Source organism: Idiotropiscis lumnitzeri, chromosome 7 (assembly GCF_059441095.1).
Source record: "Idiotropiscis lumnitzeri isolate Australia: NSW breed Sydney's pygmy pipehorse chromosome 7, RoL_Ilum_1.0, whole genome shotgun sequence".
Taxonomy (NCBI): Eukaryota; Metazoa; Chordata; class Actinopteri; order Syngnathiformes; family Syngnathidae; genus Idiotropiscis; species Idiotropiscis lumnitzeri.
Window position 1 is genome coordinate 23,461,087 of NC_142397.1, and position 23,340 is coordinate 23,484,426.

Consider the following 23,340-nt stretch of genomic DNA (forward strand, 5'->3'; position numbering starts at 1 on the left):
ATACGCACACAACACCCTCGTCTCTTCGGCGACGGGTCGATCCCCATTCCTGACGGCCTACGGCTAACAGCCACCACTGTTCCCGACTCAGGCTGGCCCCGAAGAGGTTCCGTCGATCGAGCATCACCTTAAGCGGGCACACCGGGCATGGAAGGAGGCCCGGGCCGCCCTGTCACGCACTGCGCAGCGTAACCAGCGCATCGCGGACCGTCGTCGTCGTCCGCCTCCGAGGTACAAGGTCAGAGACAAGGTGTGGCTATCTACACGCGACCTCAACCTGGCGGGGTCGTCCCGCAAGCTAGGCCCACGCTTCGTGGGTCCGTTCGAGATCGAGGCCATCATCAACCCCGTCTCTGTCCGTCTAAAACTGCCTCCCACCATGAAGATTCACCCTGTTTTCCACGTCTCGCTCATCAAGACGGCCCCTTCCTGTCCTCTGGTTCCACCAACCGCCCCGCCTCCACCTCCGAGGATCATCGACGGCGACCCGGTGTACACGGTACGGGAGATCCTGGACTCCAGGCGCCCGCGTCGGATTATTGTTCCACGTTGCTTTCGTCCATGTGCCCTTGCCATAGCTCTCGCCACGTTTTGCTCCGTGTGTAGTGTTTGATGTTTTGTGCCTGGTTGCCCGGCAACCCTCCGGCTCATTTTTGTTCTCGTCCTCGTAATTGGATTCTCCTTGCCCTTTTCATGGTAAGCGATTTTCGTTTTCGGTCTCCTTGCGTTGCAAGCATTTTCTGTTCCTCGTTTTGGTTTTCCTGGTGTGAGCTTGGTCCACCAGCGCTTTTCGTTATCGTCGCTCGGCGACTGTAATCATAGACACGCTATTATCTCAATTAATTGATAGCAAGCTTCCTTGCCTATTGGAGTTGATTGTTACCTGTCGGTCACAATAAACCTTGTTCCATCCTGATTTTCCCTTGTCAGCGTTTTAAGAATCCTCACATGTTCAGCCACCAATTTTTCGGCTATTTTGGAGACTACAGGGAGAATACTTATCGGTCTATAGTTACTCATCATTGTAGGGTCTCCAGATTTCAAAACAGGAGTAATGATTGCAGATTTCCAAGAAACAGGGAAGATACCTGTCTTTATCGATTGATTAATGATGCTAGCAATTGGGGCAATAAGAGGTTGTTTAAGACTTTTTAATAACACAGTATCCATATGAAAAATATCTTTGGCTCTGGAATTCCTCAGACCACATATGATTCTGTCAACTTCCAGATGCGTAACTTCGTTCAAATTAAAAGCTCCAACATGGGTGTTTGCAGTCCTATTTTTTTGTGTCAGGTGAGAATATTTTTGAGTCAGACTGTTTATAGAATCTATAAAGTATGTGTTTAGGGCTGTTGCAATCTCATTTGAATCTTGAGTCGTATTTCCATTTAGCTGGAGTTCCTTAATATCTCTATTTGCAGCATACTGTCCTGTTAGTTTCTTTATGTTTGTCCATATTTCCTTGGCATTACCTCTTGCATTTCTTATTACGTCAATGAAGAACTTTGCCTTTGCATTCCTCAGAGCTTTAGTGACTTTATTTCTTAGGGAAGTGAATATTTGTCGATCATGTGTCGTTTTTGTCTTTTGGAATATTTTAAGTGCGTGATCCCGCTGTTTCATCATCAACCAAATTCCACTGTTTAGTCAAGGAAGATTTCTTTTTCTTGGTTTCAATTTCACCTTTCTCAAGAAACTGTTCATAGTTTGCTGCACTATTGTCATGAATATATTACAGTTATTGTCAATGTGTTCATGATTTAGATGATCGGACCAACTTATTTGATTGAAGGCATTTTCTAAATTGTTCATTTCATTCTTAGGTATCCTTAATTGTGCTGTAGTTTTACAGTTGGAGTAATTAAACCTATTTTTGGACAGTTTTCTTGAGAAGAGTATTATGTTATGATCAGATAGACCTGTTATCATATTGTATATTTTTTGTATTCTTTCACTTTTGTTACTAAAAACCAGATCTATGCATGTTTCTGTTGATGTACTTATTCTAGTAGGCTCTTTAACAACTTGTAAGAGGTCGAGGCTGTCTGTCAATGACTTAAGTTGTTTTCGATTTACTCTGTCATTCCAGTTAACATTAAAATCCCCAAGTAAAATTATTTCTTTTTTAAGATCGAGTTCTTTAAGAATGGCCAGCAAATGCTCATAAAAAATACTGTGAGCTGATGGAGGTCTATAGATTCCAATCAATATGAAGGACATTTGTGGGGAAACTGTTATGTTTAACCCCACACATTCCAGATTGTTCACAAATGACCAATGAATCTGTTTACATTTAATATGATCCCGAATGCAAAACATAACCCCTCCTCCCCTACCCTCCTGCCTATCTTTTTTGAAGATGTATCACAGAAGTTGGCGAGCTGGCTTGCAGCCACGTTTCAGACAGACATAAGAAATCTAGATTTGACTCACTCAATAGATGCTGCACTTGAATATGTTTTGATATAATACTTCTAATATTCAAGTGTCCACCCAATAGCCCCTTTGGTTTAGCTTTTGGGTCCCATACAACACGAGCATGGTTAAGAGTGTGGAATAGCTTGAATTTGCGATGGTTGGTAATGGCCTTATTTATTTGTTTTGTATTATTAATTGTAGTTCGAGTCAAGGACTCACCCAGCATAATAGCAGTCCCAGAAGGTAATGTCTTTGTTGCATTTGATACACTTGATGAGGAGACTTGCTGTGGTGAAGGTCTACTCATCAATGGTGGAGACTCAGCCATCTGTGGTGGAAGTCCAGGTCGTTGTGGTGATTGCCCAGCCAGCAGTGGTGGTGGCATTAGCCTGGTTAGCAGTGGAGGTAGCCCAGTTAGCAGCAATGGTGGTGGTCGCTCAGCTGGCCGCAGTGGTGGAGGCCCACCCAGCAGACGCGTCAACCCATACAGCCGCGGCTGCAGCCCAGCCAGCCGCGGTGACGGCAGTGATCGCGGGTCAGCTAGCTGTGGTGGCAACCCAGCTAGCGGCGGGGGTGATGGCAGCCCAGACAGCTGCGATGGCAGCCCAGACAGCAACGGTGGTGGCGGCAGCCCGGCCAGCTTTGCGGTGGCAGAGCTAGCAGCGGCGGCGGTGGAAGCCTTTAAAATCCTTACTTGCAACTTTTGACGCATGTGCGATAGACGATCCACAACAGCAGAGCCCAACGGCGTCGTGAGCTGGGGAGATGACGCCAGCCGAGCCAGGGAGGATATGGAAAGGTCTTTGTTACAGCTCCACCTGTTGTGAAATGCACCATATAAATAAAGTTGTATTCTATTGTATTGTATTGTACTTTGACTATTTGGATCCCAAAGACTTGGATTTAGGTCTGCCATGCCCTGCTAGCTACCCGATTCAATGCCTCTTCAACCCACTTCTGCTGATACTAATGCAGCGACTAGTAAATGGTAAATGGGCTGTCATTTTATATCTCCTTTCTACCTTCAATAATCTAAGCGCTTCATACTATTACTTCATCTACCTACTGATGACATATCATGAGCAACTAGGGGTTCAGTATCTTGCAAGTGTACTTTGACATGGTCACAATGGCTGGGGATCGAACCCACAAGCTCTCTACCACTGACCTACACCGCCTCCTACTACATCACAGCACTAACTGACTCTAGATCGGATGATTGTTTTATCAATCCGGGTGTTTTAATGGTTCTTGAATGTCCAACCCACCAACTTCGCAAACCTAAGCGGGTTGTAGATCTTGTCGGGCACCTCTGTGGCTGAAGTCACTCGCATCACGGCTTCCCTGAAGTTAAAACATTCTGGTAACCCCAGTGAAACATGACGCTTTTTGGTAATTTCTTCAAAATCCGCTGCTGTTGTTTGGGGTTACTATAGCGTAAATTGCATAACCCAGACATTAACTTAGTAATTATTTTCCGTAATTCCAATTGTTTAAGGTTGGCAGAGGTCAACAGTCCACAACTCTTGACTGGACCGGACTTGAACAACACATTACTTTATGTCTTGATCCACTTCAGGAAAGAAGCTGTTGTATTCATGGCAGATATAGAACAGATGTCTATTCTTTTTTGGGGAATTTTTGAGTTTTTTTCTGGTTTCGTGACAATGATTTCAACAAAGACATAGTGGACTACCGCATGACAGTCCACGTCTTTGGAACAGCCTGCGGTGGCCATTAATGGTCTTCACCAATCTGTCAAAAGTTCTATATTGACCCTGAAGTAAAACATTTTGTGATGAAAGACTTCTACATGGATGATGGATTGAAGTCTCTGTCTACAGATGAAGCTGCTATAGACTTGCTGAAGAAGACACAAGATGTTCTCCTTAAATCAAACCTGAGACTACACAAGATGGCAGCAAATCGCAAAGAGGTCATGGAAGTCTTCACATCAAAAGACCACGCAAGGAGCTTAACAGACCTTGACTTCAGGACAGACACAATACCAATGCAACAAAGTCTTGGACTCAATCTACTGCTTTGTCTTCATTGTCTCTGATGTGATAAAGCCTTACACTCGTCAAGGTGTTTTATACACCATTAACAGCCTCTACGATCCTCTTGGATTTGCAGCTCCAGTTACTATCCAAGGTAAAGCAATTCTGAGAGAACTCACTGAAGAGAATGGTAACTGGGATGCACATTGCCGTGTGAAATGAAGGAGTCCAGGACAGTGCGGAGGACATCTTTAACAGAATGGACAAATCTGGTAATTCCTTGGGCCTAGACTAAACCTTCACCATTGGCAGCTGTCCGCAGAGATTTATGTGTCTTCTCTGATGCCTCAATAAATGCAATTGCTGCGGTTGACTACATCAAAATCACAGACAGTGCTGGAAATAATCATGTTGGCTTCATTATGGGAAAGGCCAAGCTGCCCCCCCAACCCAGGACACACAATTCCTAGAATAGAACTTTGTGCAGCAGTACTTGCTGTAGAGTTAGCAGAGTTGGTCTCAGCCAAACTTGATCTTGAACTTGCGAACCACAAGATTTTACACAGATAGAAAAGTAGTTTTAGGCTATGTTTGCAACGAAACGCGACGGTTCTATGTGTATATGAATAACAGGGTCTTATACATTCGAAAATCCTCCAGTCCATGCCAGTGGCGCAACGTACCAACAAACCATAACACCGCAGATCATGCAACACGCTCAGTTTCTGCCGGCCATTTAAACAACACAAACTGGCTGAGTTGGCTTAACTTCCTGTCCAAACCGGAGCAAGATTTCTAATAAGGTGCCTTTGATCTTGTAGACCCAAGTTCAGATCCAGACATTCATCCAGTGTCAACCTTAGTCACTGCTGCCACATCTAAGAAACCTGGCTCACAGAGGTTTGCCATGTTTTCTTCATAGAAGTCACTGCTTTGTGCCACGATGCACTTAAAACACAAAAGCCGCTGTTTCAATTAATCCACAACAAACAACTCATGCAAGACAGAGTTCTGTTAAATGAATTCAACCAAGCATAAGTGGCAATCATTCAAACGGTGCAAGAAGAAGTCTACAGTGAAGAAATAAAATGCGTCAAAGAGCATAAAAGCATTTGAAAAACAAGTCCTTTCAAGAATCTAGGTCCGTTTCTCGATCCAAATTGCCAGCTCATAGTTGGAGGTTGTCGTCAACATTCAGGTCTGGATGAAAGAGCGAGGACTCCATTGATCATTTCCAGGTAATCACCACATCACAACCTTGATCATCGGAGGATACCATGAACAAGTTCACCAACAGGGTCGTCAGTTTATGGAAGGAGCTGTCCGTTCAGCGGGCTTTTGGATAATTGGTGGCAAGAGAAAAGTGGGCAGTATCATCTACAACTGTGTGTACAACAATGCCAGCACAAAGAAAATGGCAATGTCCACGCAACAACATTGAGCCAAAGACCATCGTTCCCCTTAAGGACCCCCAAGTACAAAGGAACGAATGGCCACTTGGTCTGCTAACACTTTCCCAAGCAAAGATGATTGTGTTGATCAAGTTGAGGTGAAGTTGATGAAGCCTGGAGGAGAGGCATTGTTTGTGAGACCACCCACAGTACTGGTGTTGCTTGTCCCTCCAGATGTGTAGTAAAGGAGAGGAAGAGTTGAAACCTGGCTAGTTTTATTCAATGTCCTGCATCTTGTGTCACTGTTATTCTGTGGAATGCTGAGTGTGTGGCTGGTGAAGCTGAACAAAGAAAGTGAAAGAATGTGAAGGTTTGGGAGGTTTTAGGTTGGTGCCTGGCGGAGACAGATACCTCGAGGGGGAAGGGGTCGACAAGAAACTGGACCCTTCAACCACAAGCAGGAGGAGCCACCACTTGAAGAAAGACCAAGAAAAGCAAGCTAAAGTTAACTGCAGCGTACACATAGCCAATAGAATCATGCCAGGATGCCTTTGTCTCTGTGTCATTTGCATATTGTGTCTATAAATTAATGCTGAACAGCGGAGACAAAGAGAGCTGTATTGAGAGGGACCCAAGCTTATATCTGGGCGTTGATGAGGCTGATGAGCTGCAGGTGCACAGGAGCAGGAGCCTGATGTTGCAGGGGCGTGGCCAGGAAGAGAGGGAGAGCTGCCCAACCCCTTTGGGGAAGACCAGAGGCTCAAACAAAGTAGAAACAGGATCACTACAGTGAGTGACTCAGTCTGGAGGGGGAGGTCACGTGACAGAAGCCACACCAGTTGTCTGGGTTGATAAACAGGGGCAGGAGAGCGATGGGTGGAATGGGCAAGAGCTGCCCTGACCTCCCTCCGACTCCCCTGACCTGTATGAGGTGCTCCCTCACCGAAGGCACGGCCACAGCATTTCCCTGGTCCACAACCCGTGGGGTTTGGGAGCCAAAACAAGCCATAAAGGGAGAGATACCAAGCTAGAGAGGGAGTTGTGGGCGTTCTCAGTCCATGGGTGTACAGAACTCCATGACACACGATTACAGGTAACCACACACTGGAATGCAGCTTCAAGGTCCTGGTTAGCCCGCTCTGTCTGGCCATTAGTCTGGGGGTGGTATCCAGAGACTGCTGCCCCCACTGCCTTGCAGAACTCCTTACAAACAAGAGACTTGAACTGGGGGCCTCTGTCGGACACTCCAGTATCCGAAGCATTCAACTCCACAATAAATTGGCACAGGGGGCCTGTGGGAGGAGGTCGATGGCACAATCATAGGGACGATGGGGTGGTGAGGTTAGAGCCAGATCTTTGCTGAACACCAGGGAGAGGTCATGGTAGATGGACCAGAGGAGAGATCCAGAGGAGCAGGTGTTGGGTAGGAAGATCAGGGAAGCGGGTCAGCGAATAGGAGGGATGAGAATGCCAGTGGGAGCTCCAGCTGATGATGGATAATTCTTGTTTTGGATTTGCCATAGTGGAATGCCATAACTTGAGTTCATGCTTATATCTACAGATTGAAAACAAATGATCCTTTGTCAGCATTCAACGTGAGGAACAATCCTGAAACTCTGCAGTCAGTCACAAAGAAACTATAAATTGACATTCAGTGTCTTGCTGGTGAAGAAAAGATGACCGTCCGACCTGGCAGACCCAATCATATTGTGTGCACCAAATCCCCCATTAGGCATAAGAGTGGGACTTATGGGGGAGGTTAGTTAGCGCTTGGACAACACAGAAAAAGTCTGCGTAGTTCATCTTCCTGGCATACATTAAATAATTTTTAACACGTTACCAGTCTCAGTTACTGTAATAATATTACAAAAAATCCAAGGGCAACTTGTTATTAAGGCTGATTATTACAATCAACAATTACAAATTTGCGATCATCGACAAAAACGATTATTTCATATAGTATATATTATTAATATATATATAAAAAACACTGACGAAATGGTTCTCATTTGACAATTGTATTTGTGTTGTATTGTATTATAATGCACAATTGTATTGTATTGTACTTTATTGTCATTTTACAATAATGTTATTGTAAGTACTGTATTTTAACTACCATAAGGCGCACTTTAAAGTCCCAAATCTTCCCCAAAACAGACGAGGTGCCCTGTTCTGCAACGCGCCATTTGTACAGACTGAGATCCATAGGTCTATACACATGCTATTCACTTGAGCAACAGGCCTGATGCCTAATTGTGCATTTCAAAGAGCATATTAGCACACCCTGCTGGTTGAAGTCTGAGACTGCTGTGCGCTGACTTGACTGTGACAACTAAATTCTGTGAATGCCTCATTTGGTGAAGGTTTCAGTGAGAACAGACCAATATGTACGTGCGTGAGAAAGGTGGACAAAAGGGCAGCTGTCCTGGATGTGGAAGTCTGTCTTATCATTCATGTTATTGCAAGCAAGAAACATCACAGGTTTAGACAACAGACTGCAAAAAAAACCAAACACTGCCCACAGCACACCACTCACTCTCTCTAACCAGCCATCTGATTTGCTGAAGCTGATTGACTCCCAGAATGCCTCTGTACTCTTTTTGTGTTATTTCTATTTCTTTTAGGGATATGAATGGCATGAGACATGCATGTTATGCATTAATTGTCTTTCTTTGTTTTATTGTTTGCTTGTATGCTGTTAAGTGATAGTTTTGGTTTTGATTTAAAACCGTGACTTGAAGGAGTATGGTGACAAGTGACAGCCCTCCCCTGACTTTGCTGATTTGCTTTAATGTCATGCGAGCTCTGATAGCATCAATGATACTACCATTGACAAAGAGGCCTCCCTTTGAATGAGAGCTAGCGTGTGCGAGCTAGCGTGCACGAGCTAGCGTGCACTTCATAGTGCAATGCGACACGGCGTGTCATTTGGCCGTAGAAATACGGTATATATACTATATATTAAAGGGATATAAAACTTGGGCATTTTATTGAAATTGTTTATTTAGATGTTAAATGTCAAGAATTTCCAGAGTTCCTGGATAGAGTTGCATTCCAAAATTGCAAGCTCGGATGAGAATTGACATCAATGAGCATCTAGAAGATTCGAGAACTTGGGGGACAGAGTCGTGAGCACAGCGAATAATCCGACTTCTAGATATCATCTTGGCTGTCCTTAAATAGTAATCAGATGAGTTCTTCCAGAGTGGCAGTGTCATGGATGGCTAGCTCATCTTTTAAGGTGGAGCTCAGTCCATGATCCAAAACAGTACATAAAACACAGTAATCAAAACCACTTTTTGCCACTAGGATATGAAGTGTTGCGGTGTCGTCAGTAATAGACCGACTACCTTGATTATACACCTTTCCATGGACAGGATGATACTCTGCAAGAAAATCCAGGAAAGAATACCTGATTTCCGGTCCAGCGGTGCTCACATCCATAGCCCAAGAACAAGCCTGGCCAGTAAACAGACTTATCATGATCGCAATCTTGGTACTTGGGGAATCTAGGTAGGACCTTTGTCTTTTAATTTTTGTGCTAATTTCCCGCTAATTTATATTACACCATATGGAAAGCGCTTTGTTACAGCTCCAGCTGTTGTGAAATGCGCTATATAAATAAAGTTGTATTGTACTGTATTGTATTTTTAATATAACTTCTAAGATGAAGAAGTATGAATTAGTAATATTGCATCTTTGGACTAGTTGTGCGAAAGAGGCAAATACATCACTACAGGTCAGTAAGTCGCTTAACACCCAAATTAGGCCACAAGTGAAAGGCTTTGTCAACCTTTAAAAGTACGATACAATGATTCAAGTCCACTGGGCTAAAAAGGCAAGTATCTAGCAATCCAAACATTTTCCTAAATTGAGAGAGTATCCAAAGAGAATGAGATATCATATTATTTCTAAATATCCCCACCGTCAAAGGCAGTGATGCACCTGACAGGGTGGATAACAAGATGGGGAAACAAGAGAATGCTTCAATTTGCACGCAAATGGGACCCCTTTCACTAAGGTGATTGTGTGACCAATACGCCGTGCAATTTCTTTGCGGCCCGGTAATACAACTGAATGTTAGGCAGGGCCATACCACCCTCATGTTCAGCCCTTTGCAAAAATTCTTGATGGAAATGTGGCTGTTGGTTGTTCCTTATGTAAGAGGATATAGTTGAGACCAGATTCTTGAAATCTGAGCCCAGAGTGAAAATAGGTAGTAAGTATTGAAACGTGTATAAATATGTGGGCAATAATGTCATCTTGATAGCACTTACATGCGCTGCTAACAAGTTGGGAAGTAGAGACTATTTCGCCAAGTCCGTCTTTGTCCTAACCAAAAACTTTGCAAAATTATGCTCCAGGAGGTCCTTATATTGTTTAGTTACAGCTATTCCCAAGTAACAAAAAATACTTGTGTTCACTTTAAAAGGTAAGTTAACGTTACCAATTTCAAATTTGTCAATGTCTAAAGCAGGTGTAGGGATCTCTGGTTCTTGGAGAGCCATATCCTGTCTGGTTTAGCTCTCTCCCTACTCCAAATACACCTGATTCAAAGAATCAGGATCAAGAAACAAAGGGAAGAAGTAGAATTACTAATAGCACTAGCAATCGCTGCAGCCCTATATACAGTAAAAACTGTGAAATAGATGAGAAGAATAACAAACGTAGGATTAAATCAATATAAGAAAAAAATAATTGAAATAACAGCAGTAAAGATATTAACAAGAGTGAAATGAATAGATTGTAAGCAATATCAATAATGAAAGTAACAATAGCAAGCCCTCTGTATGTAAACAATAAACCTAACGAAACCAACTAATGGTAATAACTTTTCCTGAGTACCCAACTGGTTTAAAAACATCCAACCAGGATAATAATAACTACAAAGGAAGATAAAAAAAATAGAAACATAAAATAAAATAAAGTAAAACAGTCAACGTTGTGCTAACTTAATAATCTGCTAGGTAACAGCAAGAAGCAGCAATCATGCAGCAGTCACGATTCTCGGTCATAAAAGCATAAAACCAGAATCCATTAATTGTGCTGGAACATCAAGCGTTTGGATGTAATTATTCACTTTTTCAACCGACCCGAACCAGACATGGTACCGTCAGCTTGAATAATGCGAAGCCGGGGTGGGAAGAGCAGTGCGTGCCGAAGGCCCTTCTCATATAGCGCAGCCATCACCGTGCCGTAGGGTTTCCTCTGGTTCACCACCTCCGGAGTGTCGTCCTCCTAGACTCTGAAAGCTTGCCTCTGGTTGCTGAGCGAGCCACTCTTTTGCACCTCCCAAACCAGCAGCTCCTTGTTTTGGTTGTGATAAAAGCGAACCAAGACTGGCCTTAGTCTTCCCCGTTTGCTGGTTTAAGAGTGCAATGGGCGCTATCCAACTCAAGAGCGGTTGGAAATATTTCTTCCCCCAATGCGCCCTTCAGAAGTTGGGAAAAGAAATTAATCGGCTGGGGATGTTCGATCCCTTCAGGTAAGCCTACAAGGCGAACATTCCTTCCCTCCAAATCGGTAAGCTTTTTATGCCACGACACACAGCGGAAGATATACCCACAACACTCCACTGGTTCAAAAGCCATATTACTTTTAAAGTCGGAAATGATCCTTTTGCCTATTCAGCAGCCTTCCATCAGTTTTTTTACCTGTTACCAATAGTCATTCCTCGCCACCTCCGATATTCCATACCAGTATACATGATGTTATGATGGGCTATTTCCAATAGGCCGGGTTTGTTTACAAGACTAGGAATTCAATATACAACATCTAATTTCAAGCATCTGAAATAACAGTTACAATGTTGCTAAGCCCACTTCACAGTCTTGTTCGAAAGAAGTTCCGAACTGCTCTTTGATGCCAGCTCTGTTGAATCGATGTGCATATCCCCACTATAGAACGCATTCTCAACCAATCAGTGTCTTTGATTCAACCTTCCTGCTTTATTATTTTTATTAAAAAAAATTTAAAAAAAAATATATATATATATATATATAGATACGATAAAAGATAAAGATATCCTTTAGTAGTAGCACAATGGGGAAATTAGAGGTGTTACAGCAGCAAAGATACAGATCACACAGAGTCATGGTAATGTAGCCGTTAATGTAGACACATTTATAAAAAGCATGCAAATATAAACAGTATAACCTTATATACAACATATACAAGTGTAAGGAAACACTCCTTATGCCTGGCCATGATACAGAGGGGAAATGAAGAAAAACGCTGCAATGATAAAAATACTGAATGATTGAAAATACTGTAATGATAAAAATACTGCAATGATAAAAGTACTGTTATGGTTAGAGTACTGAAATGATAGGAAATACTGCAATGATAAAAGTACTGGAATAGTAAAAGTACTGCAATGATAGAAAATACTGCAATGATAAAATATACTGCAATGATAAAATATACTGCAATGATAAAAGTACTGTGGTGGTTAAAGTACTGCAATGATAAAAAAAAATCCTGCAATGATAAAAGTACTGTAATTGAGAAAGTACTGCAATGGTAGAAATACTGCAGTGATAAAAGTACTGTAATAAGAATACTGCAATGGAAAACAAAATACATCATTGGGTAATATTTAAGTACACCATTGGCTGAAAGTACAGTAGTAGTGTATATTGCATCCTAGGACTGCAAAATTGCACTAATGCCCGCCCGTTTGTAGGCCTGACCCAATGTTCTTGTTAAAAAGTCTGACAACAGCCGGCAGGAAGGAGCGGCGAAATCTCTCTTTCGTACAGCGAGGGTGTAACAGTCAATCACTGAAGGAGCTGTGGAGTTTTCTAAGAGTGTCATTGATTGGGTGGGCTGGGTTGTCCAGCATTAATGACAGTTTTGCCCTTCATCCTCCTGCCCCCCACTGAGTCCACAGAGTCCAGGGAGCAGCCCAGGACAGAGCTGGCCCTCCTCACTAGTTTGTCCATTCTCTTTTTGTCCCGGCCCGAGATGCCTCCTGCCCAGGAGACCACTCCATAGAAAATAATTGATGAAACCACCGAGTCATAGAAGTTCCTGAGGAGTGTTCCCCGAACGACAAAGGACCTCAGCCTCCTGAGTAGGAAGAGTCTGCTCTGACCCTTCCTATAGAGAGCGTCTGTGTTGTCGCTCCAGTCCAGTTTATTGTTCAAATGAACACCCAGGTACTTGTAAGTTGAGACTCTCTCAACGCCTGTTCCCTGGATATTCACCGGTGCAGGTGAAGAGTAGTGAAGCTTGCAGAAATCCACCACCAGCTCTTTAGATTTCCCAGCGTTGATTTGGAGGCGGTTCTGCTGACACCAGTCCACAAAACCCTGTGTAACCCCTCTGTACTCCCGATCGTCTCCGTCAGTGATGAGGCCGACAATCGCAGAGTCTTCATAGAACTTCTGCAGGTGACAGGTTGTGGAATTGTATTTGTAGTCCGAGGTGTAGAGGGTGAACAGGAAGGGAGCCAGGACAGTTCCCTGCGGCGCTCCCGTGCTGCAGAGAAGCACGTCAGACACACAGTCCTGTGTTCTCATGTACTGTGGCCGATTTGTGAGGCAGTCGTGGATCCATGTGATGAGGTGGCGGGCCACTCCCGCCTGCTCCAGCTCTTCTCCAATAGGTAGGGCTGGATGGTGTTGAAAATACTGGCGAAATCAATGAACATGATCCTTACAGTGCTCCCCTCCTTCTCAAGGTGGTAGAGTGAAGTAAAGAGCAGGTAGATGATGGCATCATTGACACTGATGCCAGGCTGGTAATCAAACTGGAGTGGGTCCATTGAGGAGCTCACCAGGGAGCGCAGATGGACAAGGACGAGTCTCTCCAGGGTCTTCATCGGATGAAACGTCAGCACCACTGGTCTGAAACTGTTGTGCTCCTTCGGATGGGGGGGGTCTTTGGAACTGGAACCAGGCAGGTTGTTTTCCACAGCTGGGGGACTCTGCCCAGCTTCAGGCTCAGGTTGAACATGTGCTGGGCCAGGGGTGCTCACACTTTTTCAGCATGTGAGCTACTTATAAAATTTGCAGAACCGCATGAGCCAATTTTGCGCAACACAATTAACTTTGTACATTTTTTGTCATTGCCTGAGTTTACTCTGATGACTTGCACTGAATTTTTTTTATGAATGTCTGCTGCTAATGTTCCACATTAACGGCTACATTACGCCGCCGACTCTGTGTGATCTATATCTTTGCTGCTGTAACACTTCAAATTTCCCCATTGTGGGACTAATAAAGGACATCTTTATCTTTATCTTTATTAAATCAGCCAGGGATGCGTAGTCCGGACAGTAACTGCTGAGTGACAGCCTCAAGCACACTTCCAAATGATCGACAGTCATGGTTGAGCGGTACTTGGACCTAATGATCTTCATGTGAGAAAAGGCTGACTCACATAAATAAGTGGAGCCAGTCAAGGAGGTAGCACATTTCCTCATGTTGGGTACTTCACCTCTGTGATTAAGTTCCAGAACTGTCCATGAGCTCTGGACTTCAGCTCAATGTAGGTTTGCAGTGTCAAAATCTCATCCTCTACTCCAGAAGCATTCAGGTAAAACATTGTTGCAATTTTTGATGCGAGTAAATCCACCTCGGCATCATCCCGAAAATGATAGCACATGAATGTAGCGACTGGCTCGATCAAAGAAAAGTCTTGAAATCGTTTGTCAAACTCTGACAGAAGATTGTCAATCTGCTCTGGGTAGCGTGCACTATCAAGTTTCACATAGGCCTTCCCTTGCATCTCCAGCTCTGATGCCAGGTTCTGGAAGTTTGCCAAATCATGGCGCAGCAGCTTTGAGAAAAGATGTCCCATCTTTCGTTTGAAAGCATTAACTGAGCTGATCATATTGATCACTGTTTTGTCTTTTGCTTGCAGCTCCAGATTGAGGCCATTCAACATGTTTGTCAAATCGGTTAAAAATGTCTAACAGCCACTGACCGTCACTTAGTTGCTTGTATTCTGCATGGCCAGCTACAGTGAAAAAGTCCTTACTATCCGGACATAGCTCTCGAAATCTTTGCAGGAATTTGCCTCGACTAAGCCATCTCACGTCAGTGTGCAGCAACAACTCAGAGTGGTCGCAGTTAGCCTTCTCCAGATGTGCATGGAATAACCGTCTTTGAAGAGCTCTGGCACGAAGAGAGCAGGCGATCTTCGTTGTCATATCCATAATCTCTTTCATGTTGAGCATTTTAGCGCATAGCGCTTGTTGGTGGATTATGCAATGGTAATTCAAGAAGTCCGGGAAAGCATTGTCCTCCCTGCACTTGGCAATAACTCCATTCAAGTGGCCAACCATTGCAGATGCGCCATCCGTGGTGAGAGACACCAATTTGTACACTGGGAGCTGGGTTTTATCAAAAAGGTTTTTGAACAACTGAAATATGTCCTCTCCTCGCGTCTGTTCTTCATAGACAGTACTGTTAATAGCTCCCCTTATGCAGTGATATCAGAAAACACCATACGAATGTAAATGCACATCTGTGCCGTGTCACTCACGTCCGTAGACTCGTCCAACTGCAGTGAGAAACACTCACAGTCCGCGATGTCTTTCCAAAATTGCCTGGTCCAATCCTCCTCGATGGCTTCACAACGCCGTATGACTGTACACCTTGACAGCTGGAGAGCACTGATCGAAGATACTATTTCTGTCTTGTTTTTAAAGTCTCGAAACTATGAGTCAGCTGCTTCAACAAATGCCTCCTTTACCATTTCTCCGGGATTTCTTGTTTTTAAAGATGAGATGACTCACCCGGAACGATGCTTCGGTGGCGGCTTTCGCTTTGGAAGTAATTTGTGTGAAAAGGGACTGCTGTCCTGACAACTGTCTTTTTAATTCATTAACCTTTCTCTTCCTTAGCTCGCTTTTCGGCAGAAAGTCGGTATCATATTTTCGAAGAATAGTCCGAAAATGCCGCTCCGCATTTCCCTTCTTTGGTAAAGCTATGGTAGACGGCAGATGAGGCAAAAGCACTTAGAAAACGTCATTGTGAAAAAAAACTCCTCCTCCCATTCCGTATGAAAGTGATACCTTTTTGTTTTTTTTTACTTGGTCCGGCACCCCCACTCATGTTTATACCCCCTTGAGTTCAAGTTCTATTCAAGAATATAACGAGGGCTTAAAATTGGATGTAAACACCTCGCAAGCTTGTTAGTTGTGCTGCACTTTGCACCGTTGTTTGCGCATGCGTCAATCAAATGACGGATAATGATTGGCTGATGTCTATTTTTTTAAATGTCATGCGATCTACCCATACTACCTTGAATTGACGTAATGAGCACCCCTGAGCTGGACGATTCCACACAGCTGGTCTGCGCAGGATTTGGGGAGCTGGGAGCTAATCCCATCTGGACCCGCTTCCTTCCTCACCTTCAGCTTCCTCAGCTGGTTCTTCACTTGAGATGTTGTGAAGAACAAGGCTGAGCAGGCTGTCTGATGTGGCTGGGAACTGAAGACTGTGGGTTGTCGTTCACAACATGAGGGGTTGCTGGGGGCTGCAGCAGGGGAGACTGAGCGGGGGCAGGCATTTGATCAAACCTATTGAAAAATAGGTTAAACTCATTTGCCCACTAAAGGTTCCCCCCCTTCTGGGTCTTGGGTTGCCTGAGATGGTCTTCAGGCCCCTCCAGACATTGATGTGTACGCCTCCTTGGTGTTGGCATAGGAAAGGTCCAATATTTTATTGTCTCTGGTGTGTCAGGTGACATATTTTGTGAACTTTCGCGGGATGTAGTACGGACGCATGCTAACAGCTAGTAGCTCAATGTTCCCACTGCAAAGTTGCTCCATAATAATGATGTGTCCAGGTTACACCATCTATCATTAAAAAACACAGCCGGCCCTCCTCCTTTCCTCTTACCACTTTCCAGTGTACTGTCCACACGTAGGATTTGGAAGCCGTCCAATTTCACAACGGCGTCTGGCGTCACCTCTGGTCGTCACGACTCCATGAATATTAGCAACCTAGGCTCCCGGAAGTTCCTCTCGTGCCAGGTTACCGCCTTTAGCTTGTTCATTTTATTGGGAAGGGATCTTACACTCCCCATAATAACGGACAGGAGGACAGGGTGGTATCGTCTCCTCCTTGCCTTTGCCCTCGCACAACATCCCTGTCTCTTCCTCCTCAGCTGAAACTGGCTGCCAGTTGCGCAGCACCGGAACCGGAAGTTACCATAACCATAAGCATGAAAACTCTTGAAACATTGAACATTGAAACAGACCTGGCTAAGTCATCAATGTTTTATTCATTGAATGTGGGAGTTTGAAAAGATGGCATGCTAGCGCCCCCTAAAAATTTAAATAAAACCATCCCCAGTTGTACATTTCATCTAGAACACGGAAGATTTGGTAGTATATGTAACAGGCCAAATCCTGTTTTTGTCCAAACAAGTTGACAATATCTACCTCATATTTGCTCTGAAGAATATTCACAATGTCAAAATACAACATTTTTGATTATTCACAAAAAGCCATGGATGTGACAACGCACAGTTCGCCAATAAAAGAACACTGATTTTGATGGACTAAATAAGCAAGAAACTTTTGAAACTTATCTTAACTTAACTTACACAAATCAGGCCTGCAAAAATCATCAATGTATTATGTTTACTGCGTGAGTTTTAAAAGAAGGCTTAAAGTTAAAAAAAAAAAAAAAAAAGCACCAGTTGTACGTTCCACTTGGTACTACTAAACTTTAGTAGTATATGTAACAGATTTTAGTGGTAGCGCCACCAATTGGCTAAAGGAAATACAATTTTTTTTCTTTGATGTTTTTTCTCTGAGCAGCTGTACAATGTTGGGCTTTGAACCATTTCAGGCAAGTGATTCAGGTTCATTTCTTGATGCTTAATGCACACACAATACGACCTGCTGGCCTTGGATACAATTACAGGCGGTTGTTGTGTCTTCATGTATGATAAATAACACTTACGTAACGCCCACTTACATTGCTACGCTGTTCTACGCAGGTGTTATGTATTTATGGTGGATTAATAAGTGACTTGGATAATGAATGGATATTCTGCGATGGGCTCCAGACAGAAGGCATCGGCCAAACAAAGATATTTGTATTAAGATTTAATTTTAAACAATGGAACCTGAACTTGTCTTAATTTTATTTCACTTTTTAGTTTACTTATATTTTATTTTTGAGGAGAGGAGCATTGCCCTTTACCATCGGCGAGTTGTCCTGTATCGAACGAATGAAGTAAGTTCCAACGACGTCTATCAGACTGCTCACACTGTTACCAAGATTGACAGGTCAATAGGGATATAATGTGATAGTTACAGATTAACTAAAAATCATCATCATCATGGCAACCTCGTAGAACGAGGATCAGTCCTCCTCATCTGTTCGTTCACTTTCCTTTTTGATATCTCCGTCTGTGTGCCTGTTGGTGACTATAGAGTACGTCGTTGTTGGTGATGCATGCTTTCCAGTCAATTCCCAGGATTGCCCGCAGCTTTTGCTGATGAAATCTCTCCAAGGTCCTGATGTTTTTCCGATAGAGAGTCGAGCTCTCCGACCCGTAGGTGAGGGTTGGAATCACAACAGCTCTGTAGACATTAATCTTGGTCTGTGCTGACAAACCATGTTGTGAGAACACACGGTTATAGACCTTACCAAAGGCTTGATGGGCAAGGCGAATCCTGTTGTTTATGTCTTCGCTTGGGTCATTGGTGTTATTGACCATAGACCCGAGATAGCAAAATCTGGGGACCTCTTCGACTGTATCGCCGTGGATGGATTTGTCTAAAGGATGGAGAGGGTGGGCAGGATGGAATTGCGCCAGGACTTTTGTTTTTCCAACATTGGCTTCCAGGCCTGCACTCTCATATGCTTCCACAAAGGCGTTAGTAGACTCCTGTAGGTCAGCAGGAGAGGAGGCTGGGACACAACAGTCGTCAGCATACTGGAGTTCTGAGACACACACTTCCGATGTCTTCGACCGTGCTTTCAGACGTCGCAGGTTAAAAAGACCACCAACTAAAAATATAGCCAGTAAGACCTCACAAACATAACTTCATTAGTCTATGTTAGCTTCATAATAGAACCAATATTGAATGGAAATGAAATAATTGTATACATTTGTAAAGAGTATTTGTAAATTTAGATACTTGTAATGGCTTTATTGTCCCCGTGATTTGTTTGTGACCAAATAACACTAGAATACCACCAGAAAGTTAAGGGCCAGAGTTATTAAAATTAAGTTGGTGATACTGTAAAAATAATGCTAGCAAATAAAACAAATAAAATGATTCATGCGTTCACATTTTTATTCAAATCATTAACAGCCAAGGGGTTCATGCTGCAGGATCAACCTGGGTGTGCCACTGTTCAACCGGTTTTTCAATGGTGAAGATCTCCAACCACACTTTCCCCTGAGCAGGGACTCATTCAAAGTATTGCAGAACCTACTGGACCAAGACAGACGCATGGATTTGGTGCCGAGATCGAGGTCCTGGTCTTTCTCTTCTGGCAGGCGAGTGGGGCGTCATATTGGGTGGTGTCACGCGCCTTTGAGATGCCGGGGTCCACCGTCCACCATATCATCCACCCGGTCACTGGGGAAGTGGTGGCTCTTCGCCACAGAGTCATCCACTTCCCCAAAACTGCAGGAGACCTTCAGGCAGTGACCCAGGGATTTCCATGGCTGCCGAGGCTCCATGCATTTGCAAAAGCTGCTGGAGAAATAGATGGTTTTCATGTCTGAAGCAAGCTTCCAAGTGGCCCTGATGGTCATAACTATAAGAAGATTTTCAGCTGCATAATAATGAAAGCTGTGTGTGACCATCAGGGTTGCTTTCTGGACATCTACGAGGGCTGGCCTGGATCAGTCCACGACTCCAGGGTCCTCCGGCACAGCCCCCTTTACCGAAGAGGGCTGTATCCTCCTCCAGGGCACTTCATCTTGGCAGATGGAGGGTACCCATGGCTACAGCGACCACTCCCCCTCAATACTCCTCACCAGCAGCCAGTGCAGGGCGTGGGGGCACGGCGCTTCAGCATTCATCATTTTGGAATGATGAAGGTGAGATTCCAGGCCATCTTTTTCCAGGCCCTGGAGGTGCGCCACACACACCTTTGCACCATGTGGTTACATGTTGGTAAAAAAAAAAAAAAATTTTTAAGTGATTGCGGTTATACATCCATTTTGTTGCTCTTTAATTAAGGATCAAATCATGTCCTTTTCAGTGCAATAACTATCAAATATAGCTAATATACAGCATTTCCTTTTTCTTTTAGGTCATTGCTGCCTGTGCTGTCCTCCAAAACATCTGCCTTGGGGTGGGAGACCTCATGGGCTCTGAGGATGAAGGGGAGAGGAAGAGGCTGACACAGTCGCTGGAGTGCAGTGGAGGGACCAGCTGTCTGCTCAGGTGTCTGCCTTGGAGGAGATACCCGAGGACCATGAGTATCTTCAGGTATTTAAAAATGTTTAACTGTACGATGGTATTTGAGAAATCATCCCATCAAATATGCCACCAAATAATATTTAACTATTCATCAAACAGCACAGCCACACAAACATGCCGATATATCAGTAGATGGAAAAAGAGATTCATTTGCAATGTAATGAATGGTTCATAAATCTAACTCATCTTTTGTAGTGACATGGCAGCCATCAATTGCCCCAGCCATCCCTGCAAACCCCTTTATGGGTGATGTAGTGGACACTGCAACTGGTATGATGCCCCACTTCAAGTCAGGAGCGAAAGATCAGGACTCTTGATTTTGCCCCATCCATGTCATGGGTCCTGGAAGAAAGGTTCCATCCATGATACAAATGAGTCCATGCTCAGGCGAGAATTGAAAAACAGCACTGAGACACTCAGGATTATCCTGCAACAGTTATGAACTGGGGGATGTTTTTTATTTACTGTCAATTTACTGTGTGTTATTTCTGTGAATTTAGTGTAAGTTATGATGCCCTTAATTTATACACTTTGTTTGTTCCCAAAACAGACACATGGTGGTGTCTTCATATTATTGCAAAAGTGTTAGTCTTTTACAAACCTGGGCTGAGGCCACCCTTCTCTTCTCTTTCACTTTTGTTTGAAGAAGTTGATCTAAAGATGTGACTGGGTCAAATACATCTGAACATGTGCAAACTAAATTGTTGTGAGATACGAACTCGTTGATCGGTCTTGAAAGTACCCCGCTGAACACCAAACATTATTTTTTATTTCGATTGATCATTTTTTCCATCAAACCAAAAAAACATTCAAATGTCTCCTCTCCTTTGCCCTTCTCTCCTCTGCCAACCTCTGTCTCTCCATTTCCTCTCTCCGCATTTCAAGATCCAATTAAAAAGTCTTAACAGTTCATCTGCTTGCTTTCTCTTTCTCTAACTTGGTCGTTCTTCTTGTTGGTGTTGCTGCTGCTTTTGGTCTCTCTCTTCTTCCCCCTCCCCCTGCACCACCCTGGCCTGACTTGGCCCTGGTCTGTCCTCTGGGATGGCCTGACGGCCCTGGTCTGTCCTCAGGGATGGAGGCGATTAGGACATTGGGGTTGATGGACGGTCTCTGTCAGGGTTGAGGAAGGTGAGGACCCAAACGCAGGGAAGCCAGGCAGGGGTAACTTAAAGGGCTTTTAATAACAGAAAACTAAGGCAAGCAAGGAACTTGGAGAACTGGACAACGACAGGAACAGGCGACAGGAACAGGCGACAGGAACAGGCGACAGGAACAGGCGACAGGGACAAGCGACAGGGACAAGCGACAGGGACAAGCGACCGTGACAATGACAATGAACCAACAAGAACTGAAAGCAACCAGGGAACTAAATACACACAACTTGACGAGACAACGAGGAGCACCTGGACAAGACACGGAGGGTTGGAAGGACCGGATTGGTTAACACTAGGGCTTGGGTAAACGAGCACAGGTGGAAACAATAGACAAGACGAGACAAGACACATGAACAAGGCCAAAACATGAAACCAAATACTAAACCAAAAATAACAAATACAAATCATGACAGTCTCTGTCCCAAAAATCCATCCATAAGTTCATACCAGGGCCAAGTCTTGGCGGTTGCCTTCCCCGCCCCCCCTTCCCCAGTCCCTGGGTTTTTCGCAATCCTTTATATGAAAAGAAGCAAATAGGCAAAACAATTACATCTTCATTTTCACATATGATAAGAAATATGGACTTCCATACCTTATATTTCATTTTTAGATTGTCCGATTTATTTTTGCCAGCAGGGGCGTCACTTTTCCCCGCAGTCCGAGTTTTTCCACAATGGTCCTGTATTAAATAAATAAAAATTCATGGAAAAATAAAGGATGAAAAAAAGGTGAAAAAGATGCAAACATTTGTATATATATATATATATATATATATATATATATATATATATATATATATATGTATATATATATATATATATATATATATATATATATATATATATATATATACATATATATATATATATATATATATATATATATATATATATATATATATATATATATATATATATATATAGTGACGTCCCGGCTGGCAAAAATAAATCGGACAATCTAAAAACGAAATATAAGGTATGGAAGTCCATATTTCTTATCTTGTGTGAAAATAAAGATAAGATTTTGTCTTTTTGCTTCTTTTCATATAAAGGATTGCAAAACAAAAACCCAGGGATATATATATATATATATATATATATATATATATATACACAGCTCAAATATATATATATATATATATATATATATACAGCTCAAAAATGGAGGATAAGATTCCGGCCAGTGGATTTTAATAGTTCTTCAGAAGATGACCACTAATATTGTCCCAACCAGGACTTTAAACTTGTCACTTAATAACATAAGTGGAAACATTAAAATATTTTGTGTGTGTTATTGTAAAACACTTCCTGAATGACTTTTTCTTTGTATTTGTTCATCTGAAATCTCCCTATGAAAGATGGAAACCTTGAGGAACTTTTAAAAGACTGCTGATAGAGGTTTTTGACACACTTTTATGTTGTTGTCCGCATTACTCTGCAATCGTTAACTGATTTTTAGATTTCTATATTTGTATCTTGATATTACCGAAGTATACCATGCGAAAAATATATATAGGTTCACAATGACAGCTACCCTGTTGTAAATGTGCAGACGCTCACGATCACCTTCAACAATGTATTACTTTAAGACATCATTACCACTTTCATCAATTCCAGATATATACGCGTGTTTAACAATCTATTGTATGATTACAAAATGTGCATGTTTGTATATGTCTGCACGTGTGTGTCTGTGTGCATGTATTCGCGGCGCGTGCGCTGATGAGGAGTTGGCGATGAAGGGAGAGGATGAGCTGCTCGTAGCAGCAGGCGAAAAGGAGGAGCTGAGTGCCAATGGTCGTTGGGTGACAACGGGAAATCTGAGGGACTCTTGACAGGTCTAAAATTGTCTGGCACCCAGACTTTAGTCTAGGCACTAAATATTGCGTCGGAGGTACAGGTTATGGAAGGAGAACATGAAAAGATTAAAACAAATCAATCAATCAATAATTATGTCAATGGTAG

General features: G+C 43.2%; 1 protein-coding gene across 1 annotated transcript; it reads left to right on the plus strand.

The window, feature by feature from the left end:
- Window positions 1-371: 371 nt before the first annotated feature.
- On the plus strand, window positions 372-21,876 carry LOC148334299 (uncharacterized). Its single transcript, XM_088299843.1, has 4 exons — window positions 372-499; window positions 19,604-19,837; window positions 20,053-20,231; window positions 20,418-21,876. Exons 1-4 carry the CDS (start codon window positions 380-382, stop codon window positions 20,470-20,472), a joined length of 588 nt encoding a protein of 195 aa, XP_088155969.1. The 5' UTR covers window positions 372-379; the 3' UTR covers window positions 20,473-21,876.
- Window positions 21,877-23,340: the final 1,464 nt, after the last annotated feature.